At 44.0% G+C, this 22676-nt stretch overlaps 1 protein-coding gene across 1 annotated transcript in view; it reads left to right on the top strand.

Moving 5' to 3' along the window:
• Window positions 1-22676, top strand: part of LOC118376843 (band 4.1-like protein 3) — a 135699-nt gene that overhangs the window by 72885 nt on the left and 40138 nt on the right. Inside the window, 3 exon segments of the mRNA XM_052464311.1 lie at window positions 5204-5403; window positions 15773-16387; window positions 21320-21373. Coding sequence (XP_052320271.1) covers window positions 5204-5403; window positions 15773-16387; window positions 21320-21373 — 869 coding nt within the window.

The raw sequence follows: 22676 nt of genomic DNA, 5'->3' as shown, positions 1-22676 counted from the left end.
TGGAGGCTATATACAGGGGTACCGGTACAGAGTCAATGTGGAGGTTATATACAGGGGTACCGGTACAGAGTCAATGTGGAGGCTATATACAGGGGTACTGGTATAGAGTCAATGTGGAGGCTATATACAGGGTGTTACGGTACAGAGTCAATGTGGAGGCTATATACCGGGGCTGGTAGAGTCAATGTGGAGGCTATATACAGGGGGTACCGGTACAGAGTCAATGTGGAGGCTATATACAGGGTGTTACGGTACAGAGTCAATGTGGAGACTATATACAGGGTGTTACGGTACAGAGTCAATGTGGAGACTATATACAGGGGGTACCAGTACAGAGTCAATGTGGAGGCTATTTACAGGGGGTACCAGTACAGAGTCAATGTGGAGGCTATTTACAGGGTGTACCGGTACAGAGTCAATGTGGAGGCTATATACAGGGTGTTACGGTACAGAGTCAATGTGGAGGCTATTTACAGGGGGTACCAGTACAGAGTCAATGTGGAGGCTATTTACAGGGTGTACCGGTACAGAGTCAATGTGGAGGCTATTTACAGGGTGTACCGGTACAGAGTCAATGTGGAGGCTATATACAGGGGGTACCGTACAGAGTCAATGTGGAGGTTATATACAGGGGTACCGGTACAGAGTCAATGTGGAGGCTATATACAGGGGGTACTGGTATAGAGTCAATGTGGAGGCTATATACAGGGTGTTACGGTACAGAGTCAATGTGGAGGCTATATACCGGGGGTACCGGTACAGAGTCAATGTGGAGGCTATATACAGGGGTACGGTGCTGTGTACCGCGGGGCTGTGTGCTGCCGGGGCTGTGTAGTGCTGTGTACCACGGGGCTGTGTAGGCTGTGTACCGCGGGGCTGTGTAGTGCTGTGTACCACGGGGCTGTGTAGTGCTGTGTACCACGGGGCTGTGTAGTGCTGTGTACCACGGGGCTGTGTAGTGCTGTGTACCGCGGGGCTGTGTAGTGCTGTGTACCGCGGGGCTGTGTAGTGCTGTGTACCACGGGGCTGTGTACCACGGGGCTGTGTAGTGCTGTGTACCACGGGGCTGTGTAGTGCTGTGTACCGCGGGGCTGTGTAGTGCTGTGTACCGCGGGGCTGTGTAGTGCTGTGTACCGCGGGGCTGTGTAGTGCTGTGTACCGCGGGGCTGTGTAGTGCTGTGTACCGCGGGGCTGTGTAGTGCTGTGTACCACGGGGCTGTGTACCACGGGGCTGTGTAGTGCTGTGTACCACGGGGCTGTGTAGTGCTGTGTACCACGGGGCTGTGTAGTGCTGTGTACCACGGGGCTGTGTAGTGCTGTGTACCACGGGGCTGTGTAGTGCTGTGTACCACGGGGCTGTGTAGTGCTGTGTACCACGGGGCTGTGTAGTGCTGTGTACCACGGGGCTGTGTAGTGCTGTGTACCGCGGGGCTGTGTAGTGCTGTGTACCGCGGGGCTGTGTAGTGCTGTGTACCACGGGGCTGTGTAGTGCTGTGTACCACGGGGCTGTGTAGTGCTGTGTACCGCGGGGCTGTGTAGTGCTGTGTACCACGGGGCTGTGTAGTGCTGTGTACCACGGGGCTGTGTAGTGCTGTGTACCACGGGGCTGTGTAGTGCTGTGTACCACGGGGCTGTGTAGTGCTGTGTACCACGGGGCTGTGTAGTGCTGTGTACCGCGGGGCTGTGTAGTGCTGTGTACCGCGGGGCTGTGTAGTGCTGTGTACCGCGGGGCTGTGTAGTGCTGTGTACCACGGGGCTGTGTAGTGCTGTGTACCGCGGGGCTGTGTAGTGCTGTGTACCACGGGGCTGTGTAGTGCTGTGTACCGCGGGGCTGTGTAGTGCTGTGTACCACGGGGCTGTGTAGTGCTGTGTACCACGGGGCTGTGTACCGGGGGCTGGGGCTGTGTAGGGGCTGTGCTGTGTACCACGGGGCTGTGTAGTGCTGTGTACCACGCGGGGCTGTGTAGTGCTGTGTACCGCGGGGCTGTGTAGTGCTGTGTACCGCGGGGCTGTGTAGTGCTGTGTACCGCGGGGCTGTGTAGTGCTGTGTACCACGGGGCTGTGTAGTGCTGTGTACCACGGGGCTGTGTAGTGCTGTGTACCACTGTGGGCTGTGTACCACGGGGCTGTGTACCGCGGGGCTGTGTAGTGCTGTGTACTGCCGCGGGGCTGTGTACCGCGGGGCTGTGTAGTGCTGTGTACCACGGGGCTGTGTAGTGCTGTGTACCACGGGGCTGTGTAGTGCTGTGTACCACGGGGCTGTGTAGTGCTGTGTACCACGGGGCTGTGTAGTGCTGTGTACCACGGGGCTGTGTAGTGCTGTGTACCGCGGGGCTGTGTACCACGGGGCTGTGTAGTGCTGTGTACCACGGGGCTGTGTAGTGCTGTGTACCACGGGGCTGTGTAGTGCTGTGTACCACGGGGCTGTGTACCACGGGGCTGTGTAGTGCTGTGTACCACGTGGGGCTGTGTAGTGCTGTGTACCACGGGGCTGTGTAGTGCTGTGTACCACGGGGGGCTGTGTAGTGCTGTGTACCACGGGGCTGTGTAGTGCTGTGTAGTGCTGTGTAGTGCTGTGTAGTGCTGTGTAGTGCTGTGTAGTGCTGTGTACCACGGGGCTGTGTAGTGCTGTGTAGTGCTGTGTACCACGGGGCTGTGTAGTGCTGTGTAGTGCTGTGTAGTGCTGTGTAGTGCTGTGTAGTGCTGTGTAGTGCTGTGTACCACGGGGCTGTGTAGTGCTGTGTACCACGGGGCTGTGTAGTGCTGTGTACCACGGGGCTGTGTAGTGCTGTGTACCACGGGGCTGTGTAGTGCTGTGTACCGCGGGGCTGTGTAGTGCTGTGTACCACGGGGCTGTGTAGTGCTGTGTACCACGGGGCTGTGTAGTGCTGTGTACCACGGGGCTGTGTAGTGCTGTGTACCACGGGGCTGTGTAGTGCTGTGTACCACGGGGCTGTGTAGTGCTGTGTACCACGGGGCTGTGTAGTGCTGTGTAGTGCTGTGTAGTGCTGTGTAGTGCTGTGTACCACGGGGCTGTGTAGTGCTGTGTACCACGGGGCTGTGTAGTGCTGTGTACCACGGGGCTGTGTAGTGCTGTGTACCACGGGGCTGTGTAGTGCTGTGTACCACGGGGCTGTGTAGTGCTGTGTAGTGCTGTGTAGTGCTGTGTACCACGGGGCTGTGTAGTGCTGTGTACCGCGGGGCTGTGTAGTGCTGTGTAGTGCTGTGTAGTGCTGTGTACCACGGGGCTGTGTAGTGCTGTGTACCACGGGGCTGTGTAGTGCTGTGTAGTGCTGTGTAGTGCTGTGTAGTGCTGTGTAGGGCTGTGTAGTGCTGTGTACCACGGGGCTGTGTAGTGCTGTGTACCACGGGGCTGTGTAGTGCTGTGTACCACGGGGCTGTGTAGTGCTGTGTACCACGGGGCTGTGTAGTGCTGTGTACCACGGGGCTGTGTAGTGCTGTGTACCACGGGGCTGTGTAGTGCTGTGTACCACGGGGCTGTGTAGTGCTGTGTACCACGGGGCTGTGTAGTGCTGTGTAGTGCTGTGTAGTGCTGTGTAGTGCTGTGTAGTGCTGTGTAGTGCTGTGTAGTGCTGTGTAGGGCTGTGTAGTGCTGTGTAGGGCTGTGTAGTGCTGTGTAGTGCTGTGTACCACGGGGCTGTGTAGTGCTGTGTAGTGCTGTGTAGTGCTGTGTAGTGCTGTGTAGTGCTGTGTAGTGCTGTGTACCGTGGGGCTGTCGGTGTGTTTTACCCACTAATGTAAAAGGTGTAGCTTAAACAACAACAAAGCAGTCACCCTGCCCCTTTGGTATATCTAATGTTACGGTTAGGATTTAGGGACAGTGAGCTGATCCTAGATCAGTTCCTAAGGTCATAACTTGAGGATGTACCATACAGAGAACAGAACTAATGTTTGGGACAGTAAGCTGATCCTAGATCAGTTCCTAAGGTCATGACTTACCTGAGGATGTACCACACAGAGAACTAATGTTTGGGACAGTGAGCTGATCCTAGATCAGTACCTAAGGTCATAACTTAACTGAGGATGTACCACACAGAGAACTAATGTTTGGGACAGTAAGCTGATCCTAGATCAGTACCTAAGGTCATAACTTAACTGAGGATGTACCACACAGAGAACTAATGTTTGGGGCAGTGAGCTGATCCTAGATCAGTTCCTAAGGTCATAACTGTAACTGAGGATGTACCACACAGAGAACTAATGTTTGGGACAGTGAGCTGATCTAGATCAGTACCTAAGGTCATGACTTACCTGAGGATGTACCACACAGAGAACTAATGTTTGGGACAGTAAGCTGATCTAGATCAGTACCTAAGGTCATGACTTACCTGAGGATGTACCACACAGAGAACTAATGTTTGGGGCAGTAAGCTGATCCTAGATCAGTACCTAAGGTCATGACTTACCTGAGGATGTACCATACAGAGAACAGAACTAATGTTTGGGACAGTAAGCTGATCCTAGATCAGTACCTAAGGTCATAACTTAACTGAGGATGTACCACACAGAGAACTAATGTTTGGGGCAGTAAGCTGATCCTAGATCAGTACCTAAGGTCATGACTTAACTGAGGATGTACCACACAGAGAACTAATGTTTGGGGCAGTAAGCTGATCCTAGATCAGTTCCTAAGGTCATAACTTAACTGAGGATGTACCATACAGAGAACTAATGTTTGGGGCAGTAAGCTGATCCTAGATCAGTTCCTAAGGTCATGACTTACCTGAGGATGTACCACACAGAGAACTAATGTTTGGGACAGTGAGCTGATCCTAGATCAGTACCTAAGGTCATAACTTAACTGAGGATGTACCACACAGAGAACTAATGTTTGGGACAGTAAGCTGATCCTAGATCAGTACCTAAGGTCATAACTTAACTGAGGATGTACCACACAGAGAACTAATGTTTGGGGCAGTAAGCTGATCCTAGATCAGTACCTAAGGTCATGACTTACCTGAGGATGTACCATACAGAGAACTAATGTTTGGGGCAGTAAGCTGATCCTAGATCAGTTCCTAAGGTCATAACTTAACTGAGGATGTACCATACAGAGAACTAATGTTTGGGGCAGTAAGCTGATCCTAGATCAGTACCTAAGGTCATAACTTAACTGAGGATGTACCACACAGAGAACTAATGTTTGGTTTCCTCTATAAACCCTCACCGTGCCTCCTACCAGCGCCCGTAACAGAGAACCACGACACCCTGATGAGGGAAGCCACGCCTGCCAAAACTGTCGCCCCTGGAGACCTGATCACCACGGTAACGCCGGAGAAGAAGGCGGAGGAGGAGAAGGCCGAGGAAGAGGAGGGACAGACCGACGCTACAGAGACGTCAGATCCTAATGTGCCCTCAACCCCCCTCAGACACGACAACAAGGTAAACATCATCATCCTCCTTCTCCTTCCTCATATTAGCCAATGGGGTTAGTCTAAGAAGTTTGGTTTGTTTTAAAGAGTGCCATTAGCATAGGACCAATATGATCGATCCAGGGCGACCTAGCAACTCTTAGTTGAAGTTACACTCACAAGCTGAAAAACAGATCCTATAAACTTCCATGACTCCATGAGTCCGTTCTATATGACAACCGGAGGGGTTGTACTACGAAGCAATATCAATGACTTAGCCCGCTAACTTGAAGACATATTCTGAAATATTCTGAGATTATATATATATATATATTTTTTTAAGTTAAGCTTGAAATGGTCATGGTCTAATTGACACAAAAACAAGTTTAGCTTTAGCCAATAGTTATTTCTGGTTGTTTATCAAAGATAGCCGGCTAGTTTGTTGATCGTGATTTATTGTATATAAAGAACTCTAGATTGACGGAATTCTAAACGGCTGTCTATCCATGGACATTACTCCCTGACGTTACAACATCTATATTACTGTCAAAGGACGTTACAACATCTATATTACTGTCAAAGGACGTTACAACATCTATATTACTGTCAAAGGACGTTACAACATCTATATTACTGTCAAAGGACGTTACAACATCTATATTACTGTCAAAGGACGTTACAACATCTATATTACTGTCAAAGGACATTACAACCTCTATATTACTGTCAAAGGACGTTACAACATCTATATTACTGTCAAAGGACGTTACAACATCTATATTACTGTCAAAGGACGTTACAACATCTATATTACTGTCAAAGGACGTTACAACATCTATATTACTGTCAAAGGACATTACAACCTCTATATTACTGTCAAAGGACGTTACAACATCTATATTACTGTCAAAGGACATTACAACCTCTATATTACTGTCAAATGACGTTACAACAGCTATATTACTGTCAAAGGACATTACAACATCTATATTACTGTCAAAGGACGTTACAACATCTATAATACTGTCAAAGGACGTTACAACATCTATAATACTGTCAAAGGACGTTACAACATCTATATTACTGTCAAAGGACGTTACAACATCTATAATACGGTCAAAGGACGTTACAACATCTATAATACTGTCAAAGGACGTTACAACATCTATAATACTGTCAAAGGACGTTACAACATCTATATTACTGTCAAAGGACGTTACAACATCTATATTACTGTCAAAGGACGTTACAACCTCTATATTACTGTCAAAGGACGTTACAACATCTATATTACTGTCAAAGGACGTTACAACATCTATATTACTGTCAAAGGACGTTACAACATCTATATTACTGTCAAAGGACGTTACAACATCTATATTACTGTCAAAGGACATTACAACATCTATATTACTATCAAAGGACGTTACAACATCTATATTACTGTCAAAGGACGTTACAACATCTATATTACTATCAAAGGACGTTACAACCTCTATATTACTGTCAAAGGACATTACAACAGCTATATTACTGTCAAAGGACGTTACAACATCTATATTACTGTCAAAGGACGTTACAACATTATATTACTGTCAAAGGACGTTACAACATCTATATTACTGTCAAAGGACGTTACAACATCTATATTACTGTCAAAGGACGTTACAACATCTATATTACTGCCAAAGGACGTTACAACAGCTATATTACTGTCAAAGGACGTTACAACATCTATATTACTGTCAAAGGACGTTACAACATCTATATTACTGTCAAAGGACGTTACAACATCTATATTACTGTCAAAGGACGTTACAACAGCTATATTACTGTCAAAGGACGTTACAACATCTATATTACTGTCAAAGGACGTTACAACATCTATATTACTGTCAAAGGACGTTACAACAGCTATATTACTGTCAAAGGACGTTACAACATCTATATTACTGTCAAAGGACGTTACAACATCTATATTACTATCAAAGGACGTTATAACATCTATAATACTGTCAAAGGACGTTACAACAGATGTATTACTGTCAAAGGACGTTACAACATCTATATTACTGTCAAAGGACGTTACAACAGCTATATTACTGTCAAAGGATATTACAACATCTATATTACTGTCAAAGGACGTTACAACATCTATATTACTGTCAAAGGACATTACAACATCTATATTACTGTAAAAGGACGTTACAACATCTATATTACTGTCAAAGGACGTTACAACATCTATATTACTGTCAAAGGACGTTACAACATCTATAATACTGTCAAAGGACGTTACAACATCTATATTACTGTCAAAGGACGTTACAACATCTATATTACTGTCAAAGGACGTTACAACATCTATATTACTGTCAAAGGACGTTACAACATCTATATTACTGTCAAAGGACGTTACAACATCTATATTACTGTCAAAGGACGTTACAACATCTATATTACTGTCAAAGGACGTTACAACAGCTATATTACTGTCAAAGGACGTTACATCTACATTACTGTCAAAGGACGTTACAACGTCTATAATACTGTCAAAGGACGTTACAACATCTACATTACTGTCAAAGGACGTTACAACATCTACATTACTGTCAAAGGACGTTACAAAATCTATAATACTGTCAAAGGATGTTACAACATCTACATTACTGTCAAAGGACGTTACAACGTCTATAATACTGTCAAAGGACGTTACAACATCTATATTACTGTCAAAGGACGTTACAACAGCTATATTACTGTCAAAGGACGTTACAACATCTATATTACTGTCAAAGGACGTTACAACAGCTATATTACTGTCAAAGGACGTTACAACATCTATATTACTGTCAAAGGACGTTACAACATCTACATTACTGTCAAAGGACGTTACAACGTCTATAATACTGTCAAAGGACGTTACAACATCTACATTACTGTCAAAGGACGTTACAACATCTATAATACTGTCAAAGGACGTTACAACATCTACATTACTGTCAAAGGACGTTACAACGTCTATAATACTGTCAAAGGACGTTACAACATCTATATTACTGTCAAAGGACGTTACAACATCTATATTACTGTCAAAGGACCTTACAACATCTATATTACTGTCAAAGGACATTACAACAGCTATATTACTGTCAAAGGACGTTACATCTACATTACTGTCAAAGGACGTTACAACTTCTATAATACTGTCAAAGGACGTTACAACATCTACATTACTGTCAAAGGACGTTACAACATCTACATTACTGTCAAAGGACGTTACAAAATCTATAATACTGTCAAAGGACGTTACAACATCTACATTACTGTCAAAGGACGTTACAACGTCTATAATACTGTCAAAGGACGTTACAACATCTATATTACTGTCAAAGGACGTTACAACAGCTATATTACTGTCAAAGGACGTTACAACATCTATATTACTGTCAAAGGACGTTACAACAGCTATATTACTGTCAAAGGACGTTACAACATCTATATTACTGTCAAAGGACGTTACAACATCTACATTACTGTCAAAGGACGTTACAACGTCTATAATACTGTCAAAGGACGTTACAACATCTATATTACTGTCAAAGGACGTTACAACATCTATATTACTGTCAAAGGACGTTACAACATCTATATTACTGTCAAAGGACGTTACAACAGCTATATTACTGTCAAAGGACGTTACATCTACATTACTGTCAAAGGACGTTACAACGTCTATAATACTGTCAAAGGACGTTACAACATCTACATTACTGTCAAAGGACGTTACAACATCTACATTACTGTCAAAGGACGTTACAACGTCTATAATACTGTCAAAGGACGTTACAACATCTACATTACTGTCAAAGGACGTTACAACATCTACATTACTGTCAAAGGACGTTACAACATCTATATTACTGTCAAAGGACGTTACAACAGCTATATTACTGTCAAAGGACGTTACAACATCTATATTACTGTCAAAGGACGTTACAACATCTATATTACTGTCAAAGGACGTTACAACATCTACATTACTGTCAAAGGACGTTACAACATCTATAATACTGTCAAAGGACGTTACAACAGCTATATTACTGTCAAAGGACGTTACAAAATCTATAATACTGTCAAAGGACGTTACAACATCTACATTACTGTCAAAGGACGTTACAACGTCTATAATACTGTCAAAGGACGTTACAACATCTATATTACTGTCAAAGGACGTTACAACAGCTATATTACTGTCAAAGGACGTTACAACATCTACATTACTGTCAAAGGACGTTACAACGTCTATAATACTGTCAAAGGACGTTACAACATCTACATTACTGTCAAAGGACGTTACAACGTCTATAATACTGTCAAAGGACGTTACAACATCTATTACTGTCAAAGGACGTTACAACATCTATAATACTGTCAAGGACGTTACAACATCTATATTGTCAAGGGACGTTACAACGTCTATAATACTGTCAAAGGACGTTACAACATCTATATTACTGTCAAAGGACGTTACAACATCTATATTACTGTCAAAGGACCTTACAACATCTATATTACTGTCAAAGGACATTACAACAGCTATATTACTGTCAAAGGACGTTACATCTACATTACTGTCAAAGGACGTTACAACTTCTATAATACTGTCAAGGACGTTACAACATCTACATTACTGTCAAAGGACGTTACAACATCTACATTACTGTCAAGGACGTTACAAAATCTATAATACTGTCAAAGGACGTTACAACATCTACATTACTGTCAAGGACGTTACAACGTCTATAATACTGTCAAAGGACGTTACAACATCTATATTACTGTCAAAGGACGTTACAACAGCTATATTACTGTCAAGGACGTTACAACATCTATATTACTGTCAAAGGACGTTACAACAGCTATATTACTGTCAAGGACGTTACAACATCTATATTACTGTCAAAGGACGTTACAACATCTACATTACTGTCAAAGGACGTTACAACGTCTATAATACTGTCAAAGGACGTTACAACATCTATATTACTGTCAAAGGACGTTACAACATCTATATTACTGTCAAAGGACGTTACAACATCTATATTACTGTCAAAGGACGTTACAACAGCTATATTACTGTCAAAGGACGTTACATCTACATTACTGTCAAAGGACGTTACAACGTCTATAATACTGTCAAAGGACGTTACAACATCTACATTACTGTCAAAGGACGTTACAACATCTACATTACTGTCAAAGGACGTTACAACGTCTATAATACTGTCAAAGGACGTTACAACATCTACATTACTGTCAAAGGACGTTACAACATCTACATTACTGTCAAAGGACGTTACAACATCTATATTACTGTCAAAGGACGTTACAACAGCTATATTACTGTCAAAGGACGTTACAACATCTATATTACTGTCAAAGGACGTTACAACATCTATATTACTGTCAAAGGACGTTACAACATCTACATTACTGTCAAAGGACGTTACAACATCTATAATACTGTCAAAGGACGTTACAACAGCTATATTACTGTCAAAGGACGTTACAAAATCTATAATACTGTCAAAGGACGTTACAACATCTACATTACTGTCAAAGGACGTTACAACGTCTATAATACTGTCAAAGGACGTTACAACATCTATATTACTGTCAAAGGACGTTACAACAGCTATATTACTGTCAAAGGACGTTACAACATCTACATTACTGTCAAAGGACGTTACAACGTCTAAAATACTGTCAAAGGACGTTACAACATCTATATTACTGTCAAAGGACGTTACAACATCTACATTACTGTCAAAGGACGTTACAACGTCTATAATACTGTCAAAGGACGTTACAACATCTATATTACTGTCAAAGGACGTTACAACGTCTATAATACTGTCAAAGGACGTTACAACATCTATATTACTGTCAAAGGACGTTACAACATCTATATTACTGTCAAAGGACGTTACAACATCTATATTACTGTCAAAGGACGTTACAACATCTATATTACTGTCAAAGGACGTTACAACATCTACATTACTGTCAAAGGACGTTACAACATCTATATTACTGTCAAAGGACGTTACAAAATCTATAATACTGTCAAAGGACGTTACAACGGTAGAAAGTACGATAAGTCTTCACAACCCATGCTTAGATGAACCTCTACGGTTAAGGAGTGTCATTTCCTTTTTTAGAGAATAGTGGTGTCACCCCTCAAAATTATTAATTATTTCAAGGTTCATAAAAATATGTCCATTGAATAGAATGTTTCCGTCCGTAAAACAATAGTCCAAACCCAATGTCTCTAAAAAAAAAAAAAAAAGTTGCAGCCGATTTTTGCTCCGAGAATGTAGCATGTTTAGAGTGAATATGAAATGTCATCACAGGCATGATCAGAAAGTTGGTCACTGCCTCAGTAGAACTGTGGGGGTCGCAACCTGGCTAACTTCCAACGTCAACTTGACAAGCTCATTTCCTAGCGGCGTGTTAAGGTTTGTCAGTGAAAAGATTTTTCAAAATGAAATCCACTGAATACAAAACTAAATGAGGACTTAAATATATTCTGAACAGAAATATAAACGCAACATGTCGAGTGTTGCTCCCAATGTTTCATGGGCTGAAATTAAAAGATCACAGAAATGTCCCATACGCACAAAAATCTTATTTCTCTGAGGAGTATCTTTGTATATAATAAATCCCTTTTCTGGTAAAAAAACAAAAAAAAACAACAAACAAACAAACGTATTCTGATTGGCTGGACCTGGCTCCCAAGTGGGTGGGCCTATGCCCTCCTATGGCTGAGCCCCTGCCCAGTCATGTGAAAGCCATAGATTAGGGCCTAATTCATTCAATTTCAATTGATTTCTTTCTATCTACTGTAACTCAGTAAAATCATTGAAGTTGTTGCATTTATTTTGTTCTGTTCTCTCTCTCTCTGGTTCTCTCTTTCTCTCTGGTTCTCTCTGGTTCTCTCTCTCTCTCTCTCTGGTTCTCTCTGGTTCTCTCTGGTTCTCTCTCTCTCTCTCTGGTTCTCTCTCTATCTGGTTCTCTTTCTCTCTCTCTGGTTCTCTTTCTCTCTCTCTCTCTCTCTTTCTCTCTCTCTCTCTCTCTGGTTCTCTCTCTTTCTCTCTCTGGTTCTCTCTGGTTCTCTCTCTCTCTGGTTCTCTCTCTATCTGGTTCTCTTTCTCTCTCTGGTTCTCTTTCTCTCTCTCTGGTTCTCTCTCTCTCTCTCTTTCTCTCTCTCTCTCTCTCTCTCTCTCTCTCTCTCTGGTTCTGGTTCTCTCTGTTTCTCTCTTTCTCTCTCTGGTTCTCTCTCTCTCTGGTTCTCTCTCTCTCTCTGGTTCTCTCTCTCTCTCTGGTTCTCTCTCTCTCTCTGGTTCTCTCTCTCTCGCTGGTTCTCTCTCTCTCTCTCTCTCGCTGGTTCTCTCTCTCTCTCTGGTCTACTTACAAAGCTAACAGACTAAATTTCAATATCCACCCTCTGCGAGAGACAGTCTGTTCCTGTTTTCGTTGTGTATTTCTGGGTCTTTCCCTTTAAATCGCCATAGAAACGACCCCCTCTCAATGTAGTTTGATCGCCAGTATAGGCATTGAAAGCCAAGGATCTGGAGGTGAACATGACAAAGTTGATCAAATTGATCTTGATTTGGTTCCAGCGGAAACCTCACAACAGTGCAGCTTGGCAGGGTCTTGTTTCGAAGGGCGCACGGCTCTCGACCTTCGCCTCTCCCGAGTCCGTACAGGGAGGTGCAGCGATGAGACAAGGCTGTAACTACCAATTGGAACAACGAAATTGGGAAGAAAAAGGGTTTTGTTTAAAAAATAATAATAATAATATTTACACTGTCAAGTCTATTAAGGTGGTAATATTGTAGAGACCAATCTAATGATTCATTCTGTGTAATTGATGATGACATAGGGCGAAGAAAACACCATTTTGACATTCATTTCATAGCACCCTCTTTAATTGTCCAGTTGTTCTGTACATTGTACAGCAGTGACTGAACTCCCCTACAGCGAATGACTTGGCCGTTATTGTGGATCTCCCCCCAATGCTTCCAGCTTATTGACCCACTGCTCGACTACAACTGACTGCTTCTTGTCTAATTAGCCTTTTCTTTTCTCCTCCCGTCCATTCTGCTCATCTGTATTGACTCGCCATCCATCTCCCGTCCATTCTGCTCATATGTATTGACTTGCCATCCATCTCCCATCCATTCTGCTCATCTGTATTGACTCGCCATCCATCTCCCGTCCATTCTGCTCGTCTGTATTGACTCGCCATCCATCTCCCGTCCATTCTGCTCATCTGTATTGACTCGCCATCCATCTCCCGTCCATTCTGATCACATGTATTGACTCGCCATCCATCTCCCGTCCATTCTGCTCATCTGTATTGACTCGCCATCCATCTCCCGTCCATTCTGCTCATCTGTATTGACTCGCCATCCATCTCCCGTCCATTCTGCTCATACGTATTGACTCACCATCCATCTCCCGTCCATTCTGCTCATCTGTATTGACTCGCCATCCATCTCCCATCCATTCTGCTCATCTGTATTGACTCACCATCCATCTCCCGTCCATTCTGCTCATCTGTATTGACTCACCATCCATCTCCTGTCCATTCTGCTCATCTGTATTGACTCGCCATCCATCTCCCGTCCATTCTGCTCATACGTATTGACTCACCATCCATCTCCCGTCCATTCTGCTCATCTGTATTGACTCGCCATCCATCTCCCATCCATTCTGCTCATCTGTATTGACTCACCATCCATCTCCCGTCCATTCTGCTCATCTGTATTGACTCACCATCCATCTCCCGTCCATTCTGCTCATCTGTATTGACTCGCCATCCATCTCCCGTCCATTCTGCTCATCTGTATTGACTCACCATCCATCTCCCGTCCATTCTGCTCATCCGTATTGACTCGCCATCCATCTCCCGTCCACTCTGCTCATCTGTATTGACTCGCCATCCATCTCCCGTCCATTCTGCTCATATGTATTGACTCGCCATCCATCTCCCGTCCATTCTGCTCATCTGTATTGACTCGCCATCCATCTCCCGTCCATTCTGCTCATATATATTGACTCACCATCCATCTTCCGTCCATTCTGCTCATATGTATTGACTCGCCATCCATCTCCCATCCATTCTGACTCACCATCCATCTCCCGTCCATTCTGCTCATCTGTATTGACTCACCATCCATCTCCCATCCATTCTGCTCATCTGTATCGACTCACCATCCATCTCCCGTCCATTCTGCTCATATGTATTGACTCGCCATCCATCTCCCATCCATTCTCACTCACCATCCATCTCCCGTCCATTCTGCTCATATGTATTGACTCACCATCCATCTCCCGTCCATTCTGCTCATACGTATTGACTCACCATCCATCTCCCGTCCATTCTGCTCATACGTATTGACTCACCATCCATCTCCCGTCCATTCTACTCATATGTATTGACTCACCATCCATCTCCCGTCCATTCTGCTCATACGTATTGACTCACCATCCATCTCCCGTCCATTCTACTCATACGTATTGACTCACCATCCATCTCCCGTCCATTCTGCTCATACGTATTGACTCACCATCCATCTCCCGTCCATTCTGCTCATCTGTATTGACTCACCATCCATCTCCCGTCCATTCTGCTCATCTGTATTGACTCGCCATCCATCTCCCGTCCATTCTGCTCATCTGTATTGACTCGCTATCCATCTCCCGTCCATTCTGCTCATACGTATTGACTCGCCATCCATCTCCCGTCCATTCTGCTCATCTGTATTGACTCGCCATCCATCTCCCGTCCATTCTGCTCATCTGTATTGACTCACCATCCATCTCCCGTCCATTCTGCTCATCTGTATTGACTCACCATCCATCTCCCGTCCATTCTGCTCATCTGTATTGACTCGCCATCCATCTCCCGTCCATTCTGCTCATCTGTATTGACTCACCATCCATCTCCCGTCCATTCTGCTCATCTGTATTGACTCGCCATCCATCTCCCGTCCACTCTGCTCATCTGTATTGACTCGCCATCCATCTCCCGTCCATTCTGCTCATATGTATTGACTCGCCATCCATCTCCCGTCCATTCTGCTCATCTGTATTGACTCGCCATCCATCTCCCGTCCATTCTGCTCATATATATTGACTCACCATCCATCTTCCGTCCATTCTGACTCACCATCCATCTCCCGTCCATTCTGCTCACATGTATTGACTCACCATCCATCTCCCGTCCATTCTGCTCATACGTATTGACTCACCATCCATCTCCCGTCCATTCTACTCATCTGTATTGACTCGCCATCCATACCATCTCCCGTCCCTGCTCCCTCCCTCAGCGCTCCCCGTGCCTGTACTCCCGTGACCCCCTCCGCTCGGAGCTCTCCCTCCCTTCCTCCCCCGTGGCCTCCACTAAGGTCCGTCGGCGGCGCAGGGAGAACGCGTCCCGTAAACGCTGTGCGTCCGTCAGCCCGGTTAAATCCTCTGAGGGGTGCCGTAGGCGCCAGGCCAAAGCGGACCGCGCCGCCGCCCTCCTAGAGGAGCAGGTGTTACTCCTGTCGGCCCGGAAACAGCGTCTAGAACAGCTGAAGGCCCACGGGAGGCGGGGCGGCACTCTGTTCTCCTTCTCCCTGCACCTCCCCGACCTCTCCTCTTACCTAGACGAGGATGGTTACCTCACCTTCCCCGACATCACGGAGCTCACCTTCCTCCCTGAGAGCGTGCAGCACTTCCGTCCGTTCAGGTCCCCCTCCCTCATCCCCTGCTTCCTCTTCATCTTCTTCTTCCTCTTGTCCACGTCGTTCTCGGTGCCCTACGCCCTCACGCTGTCCTTCCCGCTGGCGCTGTGTCTGTGCTACCTGGAGCCCAAGGCGGCTTCTCTCACCGCATCCATCGCTCAGGGCCTGCATCAACATGACAGTTGTTCAGAGGAAGAGGAAGAGGAAGATGAAGAGGTGTGTCCTACTTACAGTAGGCCTTAAACTATACTATTCCAGTATAGGTCACAGAATAGTCTTATTGCGTCCTGTCTAGACTTGGGCTACATCCAAAAATGGCACCCTATTCCCGATTCCTCTGGTTAAAAGTAGTGCCCTGTATAGGGGCGGCAGCGTAGCCTAGTGGTTAGAGCGTTGGACTAGTAACCGGAAGGTTCTGCCCCTGAACAAGGCAGTTAACCCACTGTTCCCAGGCCGTCATTGAAAATAAGAATTTGTTCTTAACTGACTTGCCTAGTTAAATAAAGGTTAAATAAAATACATTTAAAAATAGGGAACAGGGTGCCATTTTCAGACGCACCCTCAATGACTTTGACTGTCAGTGTGTTCCTACTTTCAGAGCCTCGTCTCTTGATGACATCGTCATGACATCACCATCACATGATCCACATGTTATTATCTTAATGCATACGCAGATGTTCGTTGCGAGTTGCACCATTTCCTGTTTGGATGGCTTTTCTTTTCGTTTCTTTTTAAAGAATGTCAGCTTCTAATATGAAGGTAAACTCCGATGTAGTTTGGCGTGATGGCTGATTTACCACAGCGGGGACCTTTTGTCAGTTTGAGGGTGGATTTAGAGGGTATGATGCTTCATCCCCCCCCATCTCGTGTCATCTTCATTCACGGCATCTAGTCACTAGATGCATACAGACACACTGTTCCACTCAGTCAGTCTCTCGGCATTTACCTCTAGCTAGATGACACACACACACACACACACGTCACAGTGAAACAGGAAGCATTTAGCAAGACCAGAGCTGCTATGATGCGTAACACTGTAGTTTATACAGAATGGAATGGAGTCCCGTATAGATCTAGTTTATACAGAATGGACTGGAGTCCCGTATAGATCTAGTTTATACAGAATGGACTGTCCCGTATAGATCTAGTTTATACAGAATGGAGTCCCGTATAGATCTAGTTTATACAGAATGGAGTCCCGTATAGATCTAGTTTATACAGAATGGAGTCCCGTATAGATCTAGTTTATACAGAATGGAGTCCCGTATAGATCTAGTTTATACAGAATGGAGTCCCGTATAGATCTAGTTTATACAGAATGGACTGGAGTCCCATATAGATCTAGTTCATACAGAATGGAATGGAGTCCCGTATAGATCTAGTTCATACAGAATGGACTGGAGTCCCATATAGATCTAGTTTATACAGAATGGACTGGAGTCCCGTATAGATCTAGTTTATACAGAATGGACTGGAGTCCCGTATAGATCTAGTTTATACAGAATGGAATGGAGTCCCGTATAGATCTAGTTCATACAGAATGGACTGGAGTCCCGTATAGATCTAGTTTATACAGAATGGACTGGAGTCCCGTATAGATCTAGTTTATACAGAATGGAGTCCCGTATAGATCTAGTTTATACAGAATGGACTGGAGTCCCATATAGATCTAGTTTATACAGAATGGAGTCCCGTATAGATCTAGTTTATACAGAATGGACTGGAGTCCCGTATAGATCTAGTTTATACAGAATGGACTGGAGTCCCGTATAGATCTAGTTTATACAGAATGGACTGGAGTCCCGTATAGATCTAGTTTATACAGAATGGAGTCCCGTATAGATCTAGTTTATACAGAATGGACTGGAGTCCCGTATAGATCTAGTTCATACAGAATGGAATGGAGTCCCATATAGATCTAGTTCATACAGAATGGAATGGAGTCCCGTATAGATCTAGTTTATACAGAATGGACTGGAGTCCCGTATAGATCTAGTTTATACAGAATGGACTGGAGTCCCGTATAGATCTAGTTTATACAGAATGGACTGGAGTCCCGTATAGATCTAGTTTATACAGAATGGACTGGAGTCCCATATAGATCTAGTTTATACAGAATGGACTGGAGTCCCGTATAGATCTAGTTTATACAGAATGGAGTCCCGTATAGATCTAGTTTATACAGAATGGACTGGAGTCCCATATAGATCTAGTTTATACAGAATGGACTGGAGTCCCGTATAGATCTAGTTTATACAGAATGGAGTCCCGTATAGATCTAGTTTATACAGAATGGACTGGAGTCCCGTATAGATCTAGTTTATACAGAATGGAGTCCCGTATAGATCTAGTTCATACAGAATGGAGTCCCGTATAGATCTAGTTTATACAGAATGGAGTCCCGTATAGATCTAGTTCATACAGAATGGAGTCCCGTATAGATCTAGTTTATACAGAATGGACTGGAGTCCCGTATAGATCTAGTTTATACAGAATGGAGTCCCGTATAGATCTAGTTTATACAGAATGGACTGGAGTCCCGTATAGATCTAGTTTATACAGAATGGACTGGAGTCCCGTATAGATCTAGTTTATACAGAATGGAGTCCCGTATAGATCTAGTTTATACAGAATGGAGTCCCGTATAGATCTAGTTTATACAGAATGGAGTCCCGTATAGATCTAGTTTATACAGAATGGACTGGAGTCCCTAGTATAGATCTAGTTTATACAGAATGGACTGGAGTCACTGGAGTCCTGTATAGATCTAGTTTATACAGAATGGAGTCCCGTATAGATCTAGTTTACAGAATGGAGTCCCGTATAGATCTAGTTTATACAGAATGGACTGGAGTCCCATATAGATCTAGTTCATACAGAATGGAGTCCCATATAGATCTAGTTTATACAGAATGGACTGGAGTCCCGTATAGATCTAGTTTATACAGAATGGACTAGAGTCCCGTATAGATCTAGTTAATACAGAATGGAGTCCCGTACAGATCTAGTTTATACAGAATGGACTGGAGTCCCGTATAGATCTAGTTTATACAGAATGGAGTCCCGTATAGATCTAGTTTATACAGAATGGACTGGAGTCCCGTATAGATCTAGTTTATACAGAATGGAGTCCCGTATAGATCTAGTTTATACAGAATGGACTGGAGTCCCGTATAGATCTAGTTCATACAGAATGGACTGGAGTCCCGTATAGATCTAGTTTATACAGAATGGAGTCCCGTATAGATCTAGTTTATACAGAATGGAGTCCAGTATAGATCTAGTTTACTGGAGTCCCATATAGATCTAGTTCATACAGAATGGAGTCCCGTATAGATCTAGTTTATACAGAATGGAGTCCAGTATAGATCTAGTTTACTGGAGTCCAGTATAGATCTAGTTCATACAGAATGGAGTCCAGTATAGATCTAGTTCATACAGAATGCAGTCCAGTATAGATCTAGTTTACTGGAGTCCCGTATAGATCTAGTTCATACAGAATGGACTGGAGTCCAGTATAGATCTAGTTCATACAGAATGGAGTCCAGTATAGATCTAGTTTACTGGAGTCCAGTATAGATCTAGTTCATACAGAATGGACTGGAGTCCAGTATAGATCTAGTTCATACAGAATGGAGTCCAGTATAGATCTAGTTTATACAGAATGGAATGTCCCGTATAGATCTAGTTTATACAGAATGGAGTCCCGTATAGTGGAGTCCCGTATAGATCTAGTTTATACAGAATGGAGTCCAGTATAGATCTAGTTTACTGGAGTCCAGTATAGATCTAGTTCATACAGAATGGAGTCCAGTATAGATCTAGTTCATACTGGAGTCCAGTATAGATCTAGTTCATACAGAATGGAGTCCAGTATAGATCTAGTTCATACAGAATGGAGTCCAGTATAGATCTAGTTTACTGGAGTCCAGTATAGATCTAGTTCATACAGAATGGAGTCCAGTATAGATCTAGTTCATACAGAATGGAGTCCAGTATAGATCTAGTTTACTGGAGTCCAGTATAGATCTAGTTCATACAGAATGGAGTCCAGTATAGATCTAGTTTATACAGAATGGAGTCCAGTATAGATCTAGTTCATACAGAATGGAGTCCCGTATAGATCTAGTTTATACAGAATGGAGTCCCGTATAGATCTAGTTTATACAGAATGGACTGGAGTCCCGTATAGATCTAGTTTATACAGAATGGAGTCCCGTATAGATCTAGTTTATACAGAATGGACTGGAGTCCCGTATAGATCTAGTTTATACAGAATGGAATGGAGTCCCGTATAGATCTAGTTTATACAGAATGGACTGGAGTCCCGTATAGATCTAGTTTATACAGAATGGAGTCCCGTATAGATCTAGTTTATACAGAATGGAGTCCAGTATAGATCTAGTTCATACAGAATGGAGTCCAGTATAGATCTAGTTTACTGGAGTCCCGTATAGATCTAGTTTATACAGAATGGAGTCCAGTATAGATCTAGTTCATACAGAATGGAGTCCAGTATAGATCTAGTTCATACAGAATGGAGTCCGGTATAGATCTAGTTCCACTAATGCAGAGAGACTGATGAGTCCCCTCCATACCCATTACATCCCTATAGAATCATCTTGCACATGGATGCTAAGAGGAGGCCTGAAAGTCTGACCACTTTTTAACACCAGGTCAATTGAAGGCTTTTGAAGGAGAAAAAAGGAATAGTTTTGTTTTATAAATTATAAACTTATGGGCTAAATAAATCCAACTGAAACAAAGTATTGCTTTCCAAATCAAATCAAGCAACAACAAAAAAAAAACATTTTATTACAAAACATAATTATTGGATTTGAACGAAGTGGCCTTAAACCGTAAGGTTTAACATTTCCTCGGAGTCTGTTTGTTAACTCTGTTTTCTTCTGTTGCTTTTCTCTTCTCTGCCTCGTCGTTGTTTTATCTTTTAGCAACTGTGATGTTTTTGCTTTTTTAAAACAACCTCATTTCCCCCAAGGCTGCTCCATCCTCTCTCTTTGTGATCGTTACCTGTTATTCAATTATATTATATATTAACAACGTTTGTGTTGAACATTTGAACTCTCTTCTCTCGTTCCCTGCTTTCTGATCGGAAACGGTTCCGTTTTTTTTTTTCCTACATACCAGACGGACAGCGAGCAAACTGACTTTGCCTTTGACGGGGAAACTACGGCCACTGAGGTTGGTAGATGCATCCAGGAGCACAGCTCTCTCGGGATTCTGGAAGCATGGAAGACTCCCAAGTGTATCCATCATTGAGGGAGAGAATTTCACCATGGTTTAATTTCTTAATAGATTCTGATTGTTTTTCAGTATTTAACCATGGTTTAATTTCTTAATAGATTCTGATTATTTTTCAGTATTTAACCATGGTTTAATTCTTAATAGATTCTGATTATTTTTCAGTATTTAACCATGGTTTAATTCTTAATAGATTCTGATTATTTTTCAGTATTTAACCATGGTTTAATTCTTAATAGATTCTGATTATTTTTCAGTATTTAACCATGGTTGAGTTATTGGGGGATTCCTGATTATTTCCCCGAATAGTGAATTTTTCTGAAGCAAAAGTTCTGCTATGTAGCAAATATATTGTGGGGTTTTATGTGTGCATGTTATTAGTATATTTATGTGAAGGACTTTCACTCAGGACTTAATCTCAGGTTTCCTGATTCTGTACTGTACCTGTCTCTCTCCATCCCTCTACTTTGTTATCTCTCTCTCTCCCTCCACTGTGCCCTCACCTCCCTCCATCCCTCACCTCCCTCCCTCTGTTGGGGCCTCACCTCCCTCCCTCTGTTGGGGCCTCACCTCCCTCCCTCTGTTGGGGCCTCACCTCCCTCCCTCAATTCCATCCCTCACCCTCCATCCATCCCTCAACCTCCCTCCCTCCATCCTCACCTCCATCCCTCACCTCCCTCCCTCCCTCACCTCCCTCCCTCATCCCTCACCTCCCTTTTCCCTCATCCCTCACCTCCATCCTCACTTCCTCCCTCATCCCTCACCTCCATCCTCACCTCCTCCTCTCCCTCCATCCCTCACCTCCCTCCATCCCTCAAGCATGGAAGACTCCCTCCCTCATCCATCATCCCTCCTCATCCCTCACCTCCCTCCCTCATCCCTCAATAGATCCTGTTTATCCCTCAGTATCCATCCTCCATCCCTCACCTCCTCCTCCATCCCTCACCTCCCTCCTCCATCCCTCATAGATCCTCCCTCCATCCCTCACCTCCCTCCATCCCTCACCTCCCTCCCTCCATCCCTCACCACACTCCCTCATCCCTCATTCCCTCCATCCCTCACCTCCCTCCCTCCATCCCTCACCTCCCTCCCTCATCAAATCCTCCATCCCTCACCTCCCTCCATCCCTCATCCCTCCCTCCATCCCTCATTTCCCTCCTCATCCCTCACCTCCTCCATCTCTCAGGTCCCTCCCTCATCCTGTACACCCCTCCATCCCTCACCTCCCTCCTCATCCCTCACC

Source organism: Oncorhynchus keta, chromosome 15 (assembly GCF_023373465.1).
Source record: "Oncorhynchus keta strain PuntledgeMale-10-30-2019 chromosome 15, Oket_V2, whole genome shotgun sequence".
Lineage (NCBI taxonomy): Eukaryota > Metazoa > Chordata > Actinopteri > Salmoniformes > Salmonidae > Oncorhynchus > Oncorhynchus keta.
The sequence above is the reverse complement of the archived record's forward strand: the minus strand, read 5'-3'. Positions and strand labels throughout refer to the sequence as shown.